The sequence below is a fragment of the Nylanderia fulva genome, unplaced genomic scaffold (genome assembly GCF_048542155.1).
Source record: "Nylanderia fulva isolate GAGA-0341 unplaced genomic scaffold, ASM4854215v1 Scaffold81, whole genome shotgun sequence".
Lineage (NCBI taxonomy): Eukaryota > Metazoa > Arthropoda > Insecta > Hymenoptera > Formicidae > Nylanderia > Nylanderia fulva.
Genome location: NW_028190928.1, coordinates 43,539 through 64,093, shown reverse-complemented (window position 1 = coordinate 64,093; position 20,555 = coordinate 43,539). Strand labels below are relative to the sequence as shown.

Below are 20,555 nucleotides of genomic sequence, written 5' to 3'. Positions count from 1 at the left end.
AATATCACTTCGCTGTGTATCACTTACCATTTCAATGAACATGAACATTATTTGTGATGACAACGAAACATTGTTAATTCAATCTGATGATGGTTAAATCTGTTAAATAAATAGCACGAAGCAGACGAGTTTCTTATACACTGAAAAAAATATTTGCATGTAAATTCAAGTGATTATGCTAGATTTTTTTACCCAGCATAATCGTGCAATATTTGCTATATACTTGTATGGAAAATTACTGATTATATGTAATTTCATATAAAATATATTCTTATATATTTTCAAGATTAAGAATATTCCACTGAATATGGAATTACACATAGGAAATACTATATAGTAATGTGTAAATGCTATAAAATGGATAAATACTTATAAAATGAAGTTCTAATAAAGTAAAAATAGTAAATTTAAAATTACATATAATTTTTGCATAAAAATAGTAACTTTTTTACCTATATTTTTACATTAATATGTATTTTTACTTTAAAACAAATGAAAAAAGGTTACAGTGGTAAGCAAGTAACTTTTCCAGTTCTGAACTAGTAATTTCCATGTAAAAATATACATAAATTTTGTGTAAAGTAAAAAGATTTACGGAAATCAATAAGTGGACGCATATACACATACGAGTATCAATTTAGGGAAAGTGACATGGCAGAATATTTTTCCGAACTTGCACAGAATATTGCGCTACGCAGATACCACCTGTTACCTCGGAAGCGAAGCCGGTGCGCGCTCGAATTAAGGGAATAAACCTTCACCTTTTATTGTCGTTCTCGCGCACAACGCGAAACGGGAAGGTAATCACGAATAAATATTCTCTCCCCTTCATATCTCTCTAATTTCATAAGATACAACAAAGGGTCTCGACGTCGGAGATAGCTTATAAACACCGTTTCGTAATAGGCAACGCTTCCTTTCCTGCGATTATTATCCAAGAAGAAGAAAAAGAAATCACTGCGCAGATCCGAGATTATAAATTAAAAACGCTGTAAGTATCCGTACATTTCAACTTCCTCGACTTTGCTGCCTTTGTATACTTAATTTTTTATCTATTAATTTTATCCTTAATGTATTTAAAAAAACAGCAATTGAAATATTGAAAAACGAATTTTTTATTAATGAAATTCTTATGGATTAAAAATAAATAAATAAAAAAGAAATGAAAACAAACTTACTCCTTTATTCATATCTTCTTGAGATATATCCATAATAAATAATACTTTTCATTTGATTGACAACAACACAATACATGTGACAGGTTACATCTAACCTATCATTCCCGCCATTATCACTTCGAGATGTATGTACCAATGTTACCAACATTCTCTATTGGGATACTACAACGAATCTCATTGGTGAATCATTTTGCTCTTAAGTTCACTTGGCAGCCAATGAGAGACCGTATTGACGAAATATTACTGATTTTTCACCTTTTATTAACAGAATAAATAAGGATAATAATACGCTTTAAATCTTCCTTGATTAATAAGAAATTTATATTCCAAAGCTAATATAAAACTATTCAGTTATCGAGAATTAAGGTCACGACCGATCCGGGCTCGGTGAAACGCATACTCTCTCGCTTTTCGCCAACCTACGGTTGGCAGTACTTGGGAGAAAAATAGATTTATCTTGAAATGAAAAAAAAATTAATGCAATCTCTTTGAGGATAATCGAATTAATGTATTTAAAGAATATTAATGCAAAACTGACGATTCTCTAACTTTTTCCATAACTGTTTGAGGAAACCGAAACTGCTAATTGTATCGAAATTCTGAAAATAAATGTCTAATTTTAGAGGAGATAATTCTCAATAAATATTTGTGGCAGTTTATACATTCAGGTGAGGTCGTGATCTCTCTGTTCGTATTCTCTACGGAAATCATGCATTGCTGCAGCTGCATATATGGGGGGGTGAATATATTATTTCATGTAATGGCACACATACATATACGTTTACACATATGGTGATCACTTACCGAAACAATAAATTCTAACGGAAGACACTTTCGAAAACAAGAAAGAATTATTAAATTGAAGATTTATTAAGAAGCAATATGCAGAATTTTGCATGTTAAAAAAGTGCCAATTTTATTTTTCTGAGATATTATGTCTATATACATATCGAGTAAATTTATATGATTAAGATATAAAGTTGATACTTAATAATATTTTTGTTGTTTTTTAAATTTCTTTTCTTTTATTTAAAACTTTTTTAAAAACATATCGAAAATTGCGATAATTTCCAAGTCCCAGAAGTTAAGTTAATATTTTAAATTATGTCGAAATTTAAAAAATGAGATGCAAACTTCTGACAAAGTAAATCGATTTGGAATATCTATAGCAGGCACTTCCGCCGAAAGTGCACCCTGCGAAAACTTCCGGCCAATCGGTCGCTCGCCCCTTGAAATCGATCAACCTGAACGTTTGGTCACGAATGAAACTGCTTGCGTGTCTGTTACGGGGTCAAATAAAACGCGAGATATCGGGTGCAAGATAAACAAAACCATTTTTTAATAAAACCACTGACAAATCCTTGCCATGAAATAATAATTTGTTCGTCGATTTTTAAGGATAATTTAAATTTAATTCTTTAATTCCTAACAATAAAATGTTATAATTTTTTGATACTATAATTATACGGGATTTATTGTATTAAATCTCTTAAAAGATTCAGTACCTTTTTCTGTAGATATAATTAAAAAGAATATAATATTTATATAAAATGCGCGCGTTAGACGTAGAAAATAAATGTTGCGGACAATATTGTCGAATTATGTTTTCATGATTATGAATGATTAGTTTTTTGCTCATCATTGCGCTTAATAAAGCAGGGTATATGAAGTGACCTAGATAATTCTTTCTTGATTTCTTTCAACCGCGGATTTTTTCTATTTTATCGTAGAATTAGAAAATTTGATAGAATATCATATTTATAATGATATTTAAAATATTATATATAATATTAAATTATATTTAATTTAATATAATATTATTATATATATAATAATTATAATTATATATAAATATATATATATATATATATATATGTATATGTACATATATATTTAATATTATTATTATATTATTCTTTTTTCTTATTCTTGCTAAATTTGTCAAATATTCGAATTAATAAACAAAAGTAAAAAAAAATTTTTGTTTATACAATTTTAATTCGGAAATCGTCTACTGATTTGAAATTGCGACATTAATAATATGCAAATATATGAATATTGATGTCTCGATACCTTGATCTGTGAAGAGACTATTTTGACGGAAATTTTATCAGAAGTCGCGTATCGATCGTCAAGAATTATAGCTAACTGAAGCGACCAAGTAACCAAATCTAAAGCGAGCCGAGTGAACCCTGGACAATCTCCAACATGCTGCTTCTATTCGCTATACACGCGAAAGAGAAGCGATGTTACCCGAAATATTAAAGTAGGTTAGAAGGCCTACCGAATTATTATTCATTCGTTACCTTTATATCTCATCATTTCTTGAAAAATATTTTAATTTTATAATATTATCGTAATAAATAAATGACGAAGATTTGGCGTTAATCTATAATTTTAATATTGTATTATATATTATTTAATCTAATTATTATATTTAAATATTATTTCTGAAAATAAATATTATGGTGAAGTATGTGATAAAACGATATAAAGTGTATCGATATAAGATATTTGCGGCGTTTGCAGACGTGCTTTTTTTAAGTACGCGATTATGTGTCGTTACTGAGGCACATTGTGACTGAACGTTGTTATGTTCGATAAACGTGAGGTAAAATTATCGGACCGTCACTTCGACACGTTCGCTGCCAGGTGCGCTATAAACGATACAAGCGCCTTACTTTGCGCGGGCCATCATTTACAACCAACTAGAAATATATATATATATATATATATATTCGCGCATGAGTGTATCCAGGGTGCATCTGGCTTTGCCTTGCTATTACCGTTCTTGTGCATAGAAATTATTAACGAACTTGAGCTTTATACGAATTTAATCGATCCTCATGAGTGAATATGTTCCTATGTACGTATACATAGCAGCGTGGAATGTCAAATCAATGATAGATAGCCTGTGTTTTATACCAAATATTTTAATGTACTTTCTTCCAGAAAAAAATTGTATTAAAAAAATTTAAATTCGTCAAAATCGATGCATAAGAAATTATTAAAATTTTTTTCATATGTAAGTTCCAGGTTAATTAATATATGGAACTTAGTAATTTCAAACCGAGAGATACAGTTCCGAAAAATTAATTTTCGCGCTTTGGCTCTTGGCCGATTTTAACATCATAGTTATATTATTATTATAAAAAATTATAATTAAAAATATCAATTACACAGGACCCACAAAATAAATTTTTTTAATTTTTGAAACCAGAGTAGATATTTCTTATAGATTTTGATCGTTGAGTACAAATCCGTAACCCGTTTTACTCTATCTAGTGTTTTAGATAATCGAGAAAAGAAATGCAAAATTTGAGGAAAAAATCAAGAAACCTGTATACTTTTACAGACTTGTGAGATCGAATTTTTTTTCTTGAAAAGATCTTCGAATTGATTTTTTCTTATGTGCTTTTTTTGTTTCTCTTTGTAAACTCCCGTAAAAATTTGACAGTATAAGCTCATTCCAAGTACCTTGATGACGTTTTTCAAATTAAAAAAATTTTTTTTTAATTTAGGCTATCTAATAATTTTAAATTTCACAGTGCCTTGTGCACAGATACTTAATCCTAACGAAAAATTTAGTTTCGTTAGGATAACGCACTGTCATCCGCGAGTTGGCTCTTACTGCCTGTCTTATATCTTTAAATTTATATTTAAAAATTCACTTTCTAAATTCTCACATTGACTACTTCCCTGAAAATCTTGAAGATTTGAGTAAAAAACAGGGTGAAAGATTCTATCAGGATATCAAAGATATGGAAAAACGTTATCAAGATATTTGAGCATATGATGTCAGATTTTTGCTGAAGTTTATAAAGAAAAACAAAGAAAGCACATAAGAGAAAATCAATTCGAAGATCATTTCAAGAAAAAAATCGGGCTCACAAGTCTGGTAAAGTATACAATTATACTAGACAAAATGGAGTAAAAGATTACTAAAATTTATAAGAAACACCTCTCCTAATTTCAATTGTATAAAAAAATGTATTTAAAATTTTTTGGGAGCCAATCTCATTAGCCCCATCTCCCACACTTGTACATAAATAGTTTATAATTAATCAAATCGATAGATTTTTACTTGTATATTTCAAAAATATTTGAATTTTTGTTTGCATATCTCCAAAAAATAAAGTTATTAAGAAAAACTTTGGTTTCTTGAATTTTTTTCTCAAAAATTTTACACTTCCTTTCTCGATTATCTAAAAAACTAGACATGATGGAGTAAGATGATTTATGGATTTAGATTCAGCAACTCAAAATCAATAAGAAATACTTACTCTGGTTTGAGAAACAAAAAAATAATTTTGTAGTTCTGTGTTATTAATACAATTATAATTGTTTTGTATAATTATATAACTCTGAAAATTTATACTTACAATTAATAAATCTCCCGGAGCGTGATAAGCTGTCGCATTCTCGATCGCTTTATTGAAATGTTGTGTAATTAATAGTAATTATCATTAATGATTAATACATGTCCGCGCATTAACGAGATCGTTTTCCGTGTTCCAGGTGATAGACTTCGGTTCGAGTTGCTACGAAAATCAACGGGTATACACTTACATCCAGAGTCGGTTTTACCGGGCGCCGGAAGTGATACTAGGCGCAAGATACGGCATGCCGATCGACATGTGGAGTCTCGGTTGCATCCTGGCGGAGCTCTTTACCGGTTACCCGCTGCTGCCGGGCGAGGACGAGGCGGATCAGCTGGCGTGCATCATCGAGATGCTGGGCATGCCGCCGCAGCGGCTGCTACAGAACTCGAAACGGTCGCGCCAGTTCATCAGCTCGAAGGGCTACCCGAAGTACTGCACCGCGACGGCGATGCCGGACGGCACGACAGTGCTAAGCGGGGGTCTGTCGAGACGAGGGAAGCTACGTGGTCCGCCGGGCTCGCACGATCTCGAGCGCGCCCTGAAGGGCTGCGATGATGTGTTGTTCCTGGACTTTTTAAGACGTTGTCTCGTGTGGGAGCCGGAATACCGGATGACGCCCAACAAAGCGCTTAGGCATCCGTGGCTGCGCCGTCGACTGCCGAGGCCACCAGGCGATAAGAACGATACTTTACCGGCAGTTACGTCGGCGCAGCCCGCGACCACGGGCGGCTCCACCCTGAGGACGTCCGCGTCCGGCAGCAGGAGTTCTAGCAAAACTAACAGTTTGCAGAGTGGCAATAACACCAACGACGACATCACCGCGAGCAAAACGACAGGTCAGCAAAGAGGAGGAAATCGTTTGGTCGAGGACGTAGTGTCTACTTACGCGGGTTATCCGTCGTACGGAGCGTCTCAGTTGCACAGCAGTACCTGGGGCACGACGGGAGGACTCAGCAGCGGTCACCAGTCCCTCAATTCCGTCGGTGGTGGTGGTGGCGGCGGCGGCGGTGGTGGCAGAAGTTCCTCCAGCAAGGCTAACAGTCTACAGAGCGGCAATAATACCAGCGACGATGTTACCACGAGCAAAACGGCCGGCCAGCAGAGAGGGAATCGCTTGGTGGAGGACGTGGTGTCGTCTTACACGGGTTACTCGTCCTACGGCGCCTCCCAATTGCACGGTAATACCTGGGGTACAACGGGCGGAGGACTGAACAGCGGTCATCAGTCGCTCAACTCCGTAAGTAGTAGAAGCTCCAGCAAGACCAATAGCCAATTACAAGGTGGTAACAATGCGGCGACCGGCGATATTCCCGCGAGCAAAACCGAGCGCCAGCAGCAGAGGGATCGGACGAGCGAGTTGCCGGTAACGATTTTCGACTCTTACCCACTCGGCTCTTACGGTTGCCTGTCCGAGTCGCAATTGCACGGGAATCACCGGGCGAACCAGAGCAGCAGTCATCAGTCGCTCAATTCCGTCGACGGCGCGACGACCGGCAAGTCCCAGCGCGCGCGTCAGACGCATCAGACGCAACAACAACAGCACAATAATAACGGCACGTCGCATGACAATTACGGCTCGCACGGCTCCTCGAGCGGCTCCAGCCGCCTGGTATTATCGCTCCATCCGGCGGTCCAGGAGATTCTCGAGGAGCTGAGACGATAGGCCGGGATGCGAGACCACCCTTTCTTCTCTCTTCGACTCATTCGCTCATTTTCGTTCTCAAAGTGGCTGCTAACGAGTATTGCGTATCCAACGATCGCGCGGTTTCCTCATAGATAGGAGAAAGATAAAAAAAAATACGTAATGCAAGAACGAGGTCCCGGTTAACCGACGTCAAACTCGGCTGTGGTTCGCTGCCTGTCGTTCGGCTCTGATATTCGATCCACATCGCCTCCTTGACTTAACGTCGAGGAGGGTTTACTCGAGATCGAGAGGAAGGGTGGCCGTCTCATCAGCGATCTCGGATTCACCAGCTGTGATTCACACGTTGCGTTTCTACAATCGCCGGTGTGGCTAGTTGTAGGTGGGATGTGAAATAGTTATAATTTCACGCGAGATTAAGAAAGAGAGAAAGAAAGATCCGTTCCAAATGAACGTGTGTTGTGCGACAAAAAATATAGAGTAATAAATGTTCTCTCAAAAACTCTCGTTGAACGTTTCGAATTATAGTCTGAAATATTATTCCGAGAAGGAATAATCGTGAAAATCTCAATTGCACGGAAGAAATAACGATTATTTGAAAATAAACGAAAAGTTTTGTTTAAGTGGGATAATTAAGTCAAGACCATTATGAGCTTTTAAGTACGAATTCTATACTTGCAATATTTGATTATTTGTAATCGTAAATTTTCAATAACGAAATTAATTCTGATTTTTATTCAATTTTTTCTAGATGAAACTTTTTAAATAATTTTTATTAAAAGACTATCGTATAGAAAATTAAACGATTGTAAGAATTAATATAAATTATATGCATTTCATAGAATTGCTATAATTTATATAATCAATGTAACGTTTTATTTTTTGTATCATACAAATATATTATATATTTGTGTTACATTATATAAGTAAATAAAACCGCTGAAAAAATAGATTAATTTTTGACTGAAGAAATTTTGAGTAAAGATCGAAATACAGTTTCACTATTGAGAAAAATGTTTACGATTGTCAAAGTCATATACTGTAAATATTGAAACATTAGTACTTGAAGGTTTATATTTTAACCTTGATATTTTCACTTAAATTTTCTTAAGAAAATGAGCCAATCGTTACAAAAAGACTCAATTTTGCAAATTTGTCGCTGGCGTTATAACAATTTCACTTACCTCGTTATGCAAGGATCGGTACCTTGAATCGTCCTTTCGGCTGCGGCGACGTCGTTTCGCGTTGCTCTTTGATCCAGTCGTTACAGCATTTATCCCTGCTGTCATTGCTTTTGGTCTTGAAGCATGCGATTGTCTCCGTGAGAAACGAATTTTCGCTACTACAATATCTTTCTGGATTTTCTATTAAAACGTCTGAAGTTCTCAGAATAATAAATAAACTTATAAAATAGAAACGAATCAATGTATAATTATTTCGAAGCGTTATGTTCAAAGTTCTTTGCGTACGAAATATATAGTGGACTCAAAAGACATTTCTTTGTTTTTTTTTTTTTTTATGAATTTCAGAACGAGCAAAAGTCACGAAAGAAAAAAATACTTGAGTTGCTAATTTATGCTTGTTATCGCTCGACTGTTTCGCAATGTTTGTCCGATAAAACATACAGTCTAATATTTAAAACAGTATATATCTGTTTTGTTAAGTTATATGTAATTATTACTATCACACTTATAGTTAGACGAATAAGCAATATATATGAATCATTCTTATTTCTGTTTATTTTACCATATGATATTTTTTTAGTAAATTGATACGACTGACTTTTATACCAAGATAAGATAACCATGATATCGAACGGAATTGCCAAAAAAAATGCTCTTGATATATATTAATATAGGCATAAACCCCCATAAATTTATTAATGCACAATTGTTATGATTATTTATCTTCAGCATGATGTACACGATTTGAAATTATTATATCAAGGAATTGTTACAAAGAGCGAGCCAGGAAATCCGGACGGTTCGATAGGACATACGTGATACAATTTGATATATCAATACGGTGTATTGCAATGCCGCCGACGACGTAAACAGATATAGTGACTCGTTCACGAGAAGTGCAATCTAATAAGGTGGCGCATGCTCGACTGAATAGTGTAATTTGGATCTTAAGATTGACCCAGATTGCGAAAGGCGCGAAAAAGGACGCTGATTTCCGCATGTCATCAGTTGTAGATGTTTCTTTTGATTATAAAGATACTATGTATGATTTGAAGGAAAATATATATCATCTTTTTGTCATCAACATAAGTAACGATTCGCTGCAGACTTAATAAAAAATCAATTTGAGCGAGAACTATAAATTGCAATATTCGTAGATTAAATCAATTGAATCATTAATGAATATTAGTTAGTATATTCTATAAAAATAAATTAAAAAATTATGATAAATTTATGTAATTTCTTCGTAATTTTTTTGTAATTTTTTTATACTGTACGCACATTTAAGTATGTGTTGTTTTTGTTTTAATTATTAAATCATAGCAATGATTTAAAAATATTTTTTGTTTTTAGAGTAGACCAAAAGATTCAATCTTTTTTGCTAATGCTTATAATTAATTACGCATTTACAATTGCGTATAAATTTTTATTAACTTTTTTTCGTTAAATTGTGTTTAAAAATTCATGATGTAGAGCTACGTGGCTCAAATTGCTCATTATACTGTAAATCCTTAGCGAATATTCGGTTTGCATTCGTGATGAATTATAAATGCTTGTTAGAAAGAGTTTCAATTAATCCTATATAAATTTTGGTCAGTTCTGAAATGTACTTTATTAAAAGTGAGTTTTCATCGCGAGAAAATGTTCACTATTAACAGGGACACACCGAGAAAATATATCCTTATAACGTGACTATGTTATACTCGCAGCTTGCTTACATTTATCTGCGATAAACAGCGTGACGCACAATTTATGACAAAGAGGTCGCGCACGGGGTTTATTAACTTGGCTCTTCTCATCTCCGTCTGGACTAACTGGGTTAATTTCCCTCTGCATTCTCTCCTCGGTGCTTATTATTCACGCGCTATGTGCTTTAAAATCGGAGCGAAAACGGCTCGATTTCTTTACCTCGCGTTTTTATCGCTCTCAGCAGACGCGAGAATTTTCCATCCATCTTTCCCGTTCTTTTCTCCCGCAGATACAGTTGATTGAGTTTTACAGGCTACGTCTCTACAATGATAAATTCGATTTAAAAAACGCGTAACAAAAAATCATGTCGGGAAATAAAAGGGATTTCCTGGCTCGCACTGGGTTAAACGATTCTAGTGTCCTTTCCGACCGTTTTAATTCCGCATTATTATCAATACCTCATAAATCCGATCATAAACGTATGGTTTGTAATTGAGAAGTATGCATTTATAAATATTTTTAAAGAAAAAAATACGATGGGTTGTAATGTGCATAATTTTTTTACGAAAAAATTATTCAAATAGTATCAACTTAGGTATCAACACTACTCAGAATTGATAAATGTAAATTATATGTAATTGTGAAAACCAGAAAACTTTTTAATTTGTTACGTTTATTACTTGAAAAAAGAGACTTCAACGTATTATTCTTATAAGATGCACTGTAAAAAAATTTTGTAAAATTACATTAAAAATATGTAAAATTACATAAATAATAAATGTAAAATTACATGATAAATAATGAAAAGGTAATCATTTCTATTATTTATCGTGTAATTTTACACTTATTATTTATGTAATTTTACATATTTTTGTGTAATATATTACATATTTTTTTACAGTGTGGATCATGTCTTATATTTTTAGAATCAAGACCCTTCTTCGCTGTGTAACTTTTTATTTCAATCAAAAACTTGAACAATGTCTATATATTTTATTTATTTAGATAAAATATAACTCGCGATTCCGTCTGGTCGATACCAGAACATCGATTACCGATGTAATCGATTCTTTTTCTACATATTCCACTCAAGTGCAAATATATTGCTGCGCTCACAGCGCAGATTAATTAACATGCATCATTTGTTCTTGCATAGCATCCTTCATTAAACGTTAAACGCGCGCCTTAATTATCACTTCCTATCTTACCATTGTCATTGATTTTCCCCGAGTTTATTTCTAGCACTACTTTGCGGTCGATTGTTTAGTCATCGAGCAATTTGTACAGCAGAGTAGCTTTTAGAACGACAGAAGTTCGCGAATGATGCAAGTGCGCGTCTGACGATGCGAAATCGCTAAATTTAGTCCGGACAAAACGTGCGTAACGAACAGTCGTAAGAATTGAGAGCATGGATGAGCGACGAGAAAAGAAAATAACGCTATGAAAAAGGTGCGAAAAAAGGGATATCGATTTAATTGCAATGACAGCAGCGACAAAGCTCTCGATTAAGCTCGAGAGGAAGGAGCGATCGGCGGCAGTTATAAAAATCGTGATAGACCGAACGGCATGTCTTGTGATATGGAATTTAGGCGTATTGGGATTTATACTAACGAATATAGATAAATATATATATATATATGTGTGTGTGTGTGTGTGTGTGTAAAGTACCGTATTATATATACGTTATGTCGAACGACGAGTTTGTAAAGCGCGATGTAGCTTAATCCTGTCGTAGGTAGGAACACTAATATGCGAAAGTATCGATGCCCTCTATTCTTTTACTCCATCAATGTACGAAGAAAACAAGTATCGATATACCATACTTTCTTCGAAAGTATCGGTATAGATATATATCGTTTTAGATATCCTTATAAATAATACAAACATTATTTATAAGGGATATAAGTGGGCCTCTCCTACGTTTTACGATCGATACTTGTCCTCTTTTCGATGACCGAGTGAATAAAAATACTGGGTATCGATCCAGCTTTGAGTATCCGGTCCAGTGATGCGTTGGAAAACACGAGACGATGTTTGTAACATGAGTTTCGAGTTTGAATTTTCCTTATCTCGAAATTGATTCTAAACGTGAAAGAATCATCCGATTATTTTCTATTTGTATTTAGCATGCGATGACTAATAGTAGGTAGTCTTATTAATTCCTTCAGCAATATTATTTTGTAAATTCTCCGTTTGCCTGTATAATATTAACGATTATTATATCGGACATCGAGAGATTATCGTATCGCGCAATTTGCATTTGGAAAAGTTAATCTCGTCAAAGGATAATGCGTGACCGTGAAAGTGTTAATCGGCGCTTCACCAAATCCTAGAAAAGTAAAAACTAATCCGTCGTCGTTCCGCCAAATCCCGAAAGTCGAATGAAAAAAAAAAAAAAAAAAAAAAATGGAAAAAAGAAAACATTGACCGATCTCGACAATTAGCGCGTGCAATATTTGGACGTTAATTTGCTGCGCCGAGATCGGATTAAATCACTGCCGATAATTTATTAAGTAGGCGCCACGCTTTTTTTACAAGCTGGCTCATTTATGCATTTACCTAGTCTCCATTTTCCCATTGTCGCGAATTTTAACATGTGGAGTGCCAGCGACGATTTGCTAATGTTGCATGCAAAGATACTATTATCATGCAGTGAGATTGCATTCGCGAATGCGCTTAACTGTATATAATAACGCGTAATACATTTGCTAATTAATTTAGTAGTAATAAAATATTGTATATACACATAATAAATATCCTCGCGATAATTAGAGATAAACTTTTTCGAAAAACAGAATAATGTCTGTATATTATGACTGCTTATAATGAAAATTTCACACAGTAACTGAAAATAAAAAAACTTTTATTCAAGACTCTGACTCGTAATAATTATCCGACACAATTTACGTTCAGTTTTAAATTTTTATTATTTTTTGTAGTGTTGTATTATATTTATTTTTTTATCTTTTTTGTTATACGAGTGCTTTTCATGTGATTATATTCTTGTTAGATGTAAACTGTATTCTGAATTTTGATTAAATTATATTTAAGCAGCAGTCGCAACTAAACCGAATTTTTTTCTGATGAAAAAAAATGATATACTAGATTTATGATGTATGTATTAATTTACGTAAATTATTACTGTATCGCGAGTTTGTATTTCCCGATTATAGGACATTATACGTTTCTATCTAAACACATACCCTGGCAAAATTTAATCAGCAATATTCATTGGTTTGAATGCGGCACTCGACGTGTTAACTAATCACTATTTACAATTGAATTGTCATGTTGACTTAATTAAATCTCCTTACTGCTTCAATGTGATTCGTTTGCATACTCTCGATTGTCGCTGCAACTTCGCGACACAAACTCGCCGGTTGTCGTCGACTGATCTCGGGGAAGATTGCGTAAAGTCTGTTCTTTGGGAGAGGCACACGAGATAATAATCGACTTTTCCTATTTTTCTCGTCTTTCTGCTCTCTGGATTTAACGACGCTTTCTCTCGCTATTTGCGCAACGTGTCGTGATAACAACGAGATAAATCCCAGATTTACAACGCACGAAGTAAACGATTTCCGATTTAGAGTTGCATTATTGTTTCGGAGACTTTTCATAATGTAAAAAAAATTTCGTTGCAAAATTCGCGGTTATTTTATTCTTTTTAATTCTCACACAAATGATTTCTTCTCTTAATATCTTTAATTTATAAATTATCTAAAAAAAAAAAAAAAACGCGCATTATACATATTCTAATTGCCTTTTTAATTCACTATTTTAGTTGAGCGCCGATTTAAGAGAAACTAATGTGTGCGTGGATGTGTTAGATGCAGGTGTGGCAGAGATGAGAGAAATGCATGTTTTTGATATAGAGTATTCAGGTAACATATCGTACACTACATATTAATCCTTTGAGACATCTGTAAAAGTTCGTCTGTCAAACACGTATTGTCATTTTTTGATTAGGGACGGCGGGATATTTGTGAAAATTTTCGCTTGTCAGCTTGAATCTCGAACATAAATAAATTTCTGCGCAAATTCCTAATTCCATAATTTATTTTCTTTTAGTAATACCGTGATTCTAACAGATAAACTAAGTTTCTGATATCGCGTTTTAACATGATTCACAACGTCGTTTAAATTGTTAATTTCGAACATGAATGTTTAATGAAACGTAAATTATGCATACAAACATAAAACGACCGGCGTAAACCCAACAGAATTCCATAGCTTGATTAGTGTATCGGATTCTTTCGGAGATTTACGGGATTCGGCAATCGAGCGCGATCGATGTCGGTTCGGGGTCATCGCAGTAAACTTTTAACCACAGAGACGTAAATAGAGTGTGAAATATACGTAGCCGAAAAAAATGGTATGTTCGAGACTAATCGTGTACGAACGAATAAATATTGAGACAAAGCGAGAGAAATGAACGAACGACTGTATGAGAGAGACTATGGAAAAAATCGATCAACACACAAAATTGATCACACAATCCAATCTCTAGGATATTCTGTATATTATACGTATACTCGTAAATCAATTTATTTACGATCATCTTAATGCATAACAAGATATATGGATCTCTCAGAGCTCTTGAATTTTGCCTTTTCTTTTTTGTTTGTATACGTCAAACGAATAAATAATTAAAGGCATTTATTTCAACGTGATATAATTTTTTTTTTTTATTTTTCTTCCTATTTTTATGTTCTTAGGTACCTTAGATAACGTAAACGAGTAATTAATATTATGCCTATAAAATTTTTTGAACAAAGATCTAAGAAGTAAGGAATCTGAGAGACTTCTCATTATATCAATTGTATATCGACTTTTTCCACATACACCAGTTAAGAATTAATAATCATCTTGAAAAAGAGAGAAAGGGAGGGAGGGAGAATGTTAAACGTTTCGAGTGATAAAAGCGCAGAAAAATCGGCAAAGGAGATATAATAATAAATAATGAAGGAGAGAGCGAGCTGCGGAATAAAATGACGAGAGACTGCGTACCACGTTTCTAACGTAACAATATGTATATGTATTATAATTGCGTAAGCGTTTGTATATGATAGTTAAAAATTTTCGTAAAGATTAAATAAACGTGTCAATTTAGGGATGCGTTTATATAGTATATACATCGTGTACATGTACGTACGTAGCGAACAGGTGCCTCGAAAGTTTGTTGAGCGCCGACCCTCACGCTTCGTGATCCGTTCCTTTTTGCAACCCCTCTTAATCATGTCATCGCGATGGATCGCACTTTGCCGGTGTGCATTTTCACCCCGTGGAAACGAGAGGGCCAGATTGCGTGTGGCGTCGCGTGAAAATCTCTCATAATCGCGATTCGCCTCTCTTCTCTTTCATCCTAGTTCTCGTATTCCAAAGTCGAGTCTCGGCTCGTGTTCTACGAACTTTCTTATTGCTCCGAACAATGCGAAACTTACTGCTAAAGTTGGAGATGCGCATTTTATCGTATTACGAAGAAAAAAATGTAAGTCCCGATATGTCTTGAAATCAGAATAGCCGGTAGAGAGGTCGATTTTTCGCGATACCTATATTCGACATAAAATTTGTTTGTTTTTTTTTTCACAAATTTTTATATCTCTCCATTCATGTTTTTCATGTTTTTTTAAACGGTTATTTTGTTTTGATTTTCAAATTCTTTCGATCCCAGATTAAATATTAAAAATCTATAATAACGAAACTCACAAATCGTGCATTACGAGAGATGTAATTTACATTCACTTATGCGCTGAATTGTAGAGTTCAGTGTCGCGTTTAGTGTCTCATCTAATGGACTCGTTATACGCGGACTCACTTACGGCTTCTAAGAACCGTCGGATTATTCCGTAATGCGACCGGTTATTCTGTAATAACCAATAACGATCCAATGGATGCCATCTGCAGCTGGATGATTCCGGGGAAATTGCGTGGAAAATTGCTTTTGGCGAAGCGGACGGTCGCGCGTGTCGCCCGATAGATCGACGATTAATGACTGATCGATCGATCGAGGGTCGTTAACCGGTTAGTCGCGCGTATCAAACGGAGTTTTTGGACCGAGGATTTTCACGCCGGCATGCATATACACGCTCGACAGACTTGGAATTGCATTTGGTGTATTTCTCATATGCGATCGCGGCTCGGCTCGCACGCGATGACTAGTCGTAAAAGAAGCCGAATAAACAAACGTTCGTCAACTCGAAAATCATTCATCCACGATCATTTATACAACCGCGGCGTGTATGCGCAGCAAAGAGAACAACGCATATATAGAGGTACTTGTTAAGTGATTTTAGGACAGGCCACTATATTAAGTCACTTAAGCAGGAATTTATGATCGGTTTCTTTCACGAATTTGTCGGATTCTCTGTTTTCTTGAATTGTAATATCAGTTGTTATAAAACAGTTTTTTTTTATCATTTTGAGACTTTCTAAATTTTATAAATAAATTTATAATGAAATTTCTTTGCTTTAAATTGAAAGAAGAATAATATGTTAATTTAATTGAAATAAATAATAAATAATTTGTGATATATATAAGAGGAATATATAGCATGATATTCTGTGAAAAAAGAGAATCGGATTAATCGCGGTTAGCGTCGATGAAACTGATCCTTAGAACGTAACGATCATATAGTTGATAAGAAAAAGAGAATAAAAGCGGAAAACGAATGTCGAACGCTGATTTTTAGCGAAGAGACGACGTGTGTCTCATTGTATATTTATTTCATCGAGACCCTTTTCGCCAAAGGGATCAACCAATTAATCGCGTAGCGCAGAGCCTTATTTATGCAACGATTTTTATCTTTATCACAATACGATAATTATAATGTCATGTTTATAGTGATATTAAATTTTTAACGTAATTTATTTCTGTTAATTTAATAATTTATAACTATAACTTTGTTTACGAATTAAATTTTGATCTGCATTCGCGAGAACTTATAAGTATCTGTTAAATATGTCCGGATCAAATAAACTGTAAATATCAAGTAGTTGACAATCATATTGTTATCTGTATTAATAAATATTGTCTTTATTCTTTATCTGAGGTAAAATTTGTATCGTATTAATTTCGTATTTATACTATGAATTATGAATTTATCAATCATCGTATTGTGATACACAGCAAAAATCGTATAAAAAAGTTCTAAGGCTCGGTTACACTGACAACTTGATTGAGAGATCACTTGAAATTTTTTTTAACAAAAATCAACTCGAGAATTTAGAGAGTAAAGAGAGAAATTTGGATAAAATCTCAAAAAAATTTCTTCTCTTAAGCTTTGAAACACCAAATTTCGGCTTTCGAAGTATTTCAGGAAAGTGTTTAGTCTAATTCTGGTTAGCAATTGACTGTTCTTTTGTAGTTTATAGCTATAGCTAGAGAGCAATATAGTGAGAGAAAATTCAGTTAACCAGAATGAAGAATTAATCGACGTCAGTGCGGCCGATATATTTTCCGTTATATTTTCTTTGGTATTCAACGAAGAACTTTCGATCGTTGTTCCTCGGTCACTGTATATGTTATTGGTGACTGGCAAGCCCCAAGTTTTTAACCAAAATGGGTTTTGCGTTGAACCCCCCGTTTCCTAGCTCTCGAAATGTATTATAGATTTACATATGTACGTGCCTGTGAAAAAAAAAACTTGGCGACACACAGATACACAAAAGCATACACACACACACACACAATTCCATGTTCGTTTACAATCCGTATAGCTTTTAAGCGCTCTTCTCGTCACATCTTTTTACCGCTGCAGTGTATTTTGCAGAACCAGTTCATGGCATAATTATTGTATAATGTCACCGTCGCTTTGTTCCTAGCATAATTCTGTGCATAATCGAAGCGTATAATACAGGTAACGCAGGGCTTTATGTTCTGGAAAGCTATACGAAGTGCGTATTAACTATCCTCTCATCTCATTGCGGTCGCGATGGACATTGTGATAGCCAACGTAGTTACGAATCATCGTCGCGCAGCGATAATACAATATATTGTGTGATCCGAGATTTATACTCCTAATCCATAAGTCGTAACATGACGAACTACAGATCAATATCATTCTAACGTTCTGCATTGTTTTTTTTTTTTAGAGTATGTATTTTACTTGTAATCTGCGGTTTTATAGCGCACGAACCGCATTTAAAGATCATTTTTCACATATCATAGAAAGAAATTGCTAGATTATTGAATTTTAAATTAGTTTATTTTATGTTTGTTTTATTATAGTTATAGAGAGGTGATTATTTTATGAAGTGTGATTTTTTTTCTAATGTGCTATTTCAAAAGCTAATTTTATTTCTCAAATTTTTGTAATTTTTGAATTACAGATTGTTTGCAAAAAGAGTTGTTTCGCAAATTTGAGATTAATTTGTTTTCAAACATACAGTGAAAATTGAATGCCGCATTGTCTATATCGTTATACGTATACTTTTTATCCGCGGTACGTTTGAAATATCGCGTTTTTTTGTTCACATATCTCGACTAAATGATATCGATACATTGTTACCTGTACGCCTTCGTCATACCTCATTGTATAAAAATTGCGAAATCGATCTCCGATAAAACGTATAGTGCGTCAGTTTTTAATACGCGTTCGATTTTTCTTAGTATTGTAATCCGAGATAATTTCAGGATGATTTTAATTACACGAATTATGACTGTATTGTTTTTGTTCCTAGCCGATTACTCTTTTTCATTTTAATTATCAATAAAAGCATGAATTTTTAATCAAGACAATTTCACAACAAGACACAGCTCGATATCTTTTCATATTATGACATAAACATACAGAAACATATGTCGAATTTCTATATTTATCGATTGACTGATATTACGAGTCTAATGCGAGTGGAATTTTGACTATATCGTACAATGACAATTTTTGCAAGTGTATATAAGAGCTCTCTTGCGAAAAAGATGTGAAATTCGAATGAAAGAATGCTGCCACAATTATCTGGGTGGATTCCAAAAAAGGTACACGCATACATATACTTATACACACACAGACCATTTCACACATATATTATTCCTTCGCACATACACACTTTTCGTGCCCTTGATGCTATTTCGAGTAACGAGATTATCATCTAATTTACGATAACATATCTCAATTATCGTTTTATTTAGTCAACTGCAAGACTTTTTCTATACTTTAACTTTAAGTTGTGTTAATGTGCATTTGTTTCCTTACACCGCTGCGATGTATCCAGTGATTTCGGAAAAGTTCAATTCATTAATTCTAATGTTAAGAAGAATTTTGCATTTTTTATTCATCTGTTGCTAATATAAAAACTTTAATTATTTTATTATAAAACTAAAAATTTTAAAAATGACATTTTTATAATTCTATAATAAAATTTCTTATATTTAAAGAAAATGTGTAAGTTAATAATTTTGAGGCATTTATTTTTTTTTAGAAAAGATGCGATAGGTTAAAATAAATCATTTTTCTTTCTCCATTTTATTATTCTGTGCGCATTTATATATTACTTAACAATTATTTTTATTCGATATTATTTTTATTATGGATACGATGACGTTCCAAGTTGACGCTTTTTTGTTATACCTAAATATTGAATTAAAAAATCTAATTCAGAAATGGAAAAAGTTTATATTTTATAAAATGCATTTTAGATATTACGATTTTATGTTTGAAGTATAGGACTTAATTTTTAAAATAAGTGGACTTGTCGCATTTTTGTGTCATGAATTTTTCAATATTTCAACAAAATAATGATCATCTCTCTCTTCCGAATTTTTCACAGATAGTTCGCAGCGGCTAATTTTTTCACTTTTGTATTACTGAAAATATGCACCTTTACACAACATACACACACACACACACACACACACACACACACACACACACACATACACAAAACACTGCTCCAGTTTATGTAAGTTTATTGCTAAGTTTTTAGGGTATTAACGTGGCTTCTCATTTTATTTAAGCGACAATGCAAAGTTTGATCTCTTACTCGTACATACACATCACTATAAATATAAATATTATAAATATATACATACATGAATATAATCCGCATAATTATGATTATACGAGGAATCATGCTTGTTGCGTCCCTTCCTCCTCGACCCGCCCTTTTACCTGTATCGCGATTAGCGAATTCTTTAAATGGATGAAGGGACGAAGCACGAAGCCCGTTGTGCGTTCTTCTTTCACGAAGGAGGAATAACACCGCAGGTTATACATATATATATATAAATATATAAATATATAAGAAAAGAAAAATATACATATATATATATATATACGAAAATATATATAGGACGATTCGAGCGTTCATTGCACGTGTAAAGATACATTATCGTTTCACCATTTGTCCTCCCTCATCCCTTTCCCCGCAAACCATACAATTGTAAACGCGTTCTCGCGAGTCACGATAGCGCGAATATGATTTTTTAAAGAATTGCTCCGACTTGATTAAGAAACGAAATAAATGCTGCTTATGACAGTTAAAA

At 33.9% G+C, this 20,555-nt stretch overlaps 1 protein-coding gene across 1 annotated transcript in view; it reads left to right on the top strand.

Moving 5' to 3' along the window:
- Positions 1–20,555, top strand: part of LOC114938546 (uncharacterized) — a 59,111-nt gene extending 38,556 nt beyond the window's left edge. The window contains 1 exon segment of the mRNA XM_085489374.1: positions 5,697–20,555. Coding sequence (XP_085345500.1) covers positions 5,697–7,223 — 1,527 coding nt within the window. The 3' untranslated portion in view covers positions 7,224–20,555.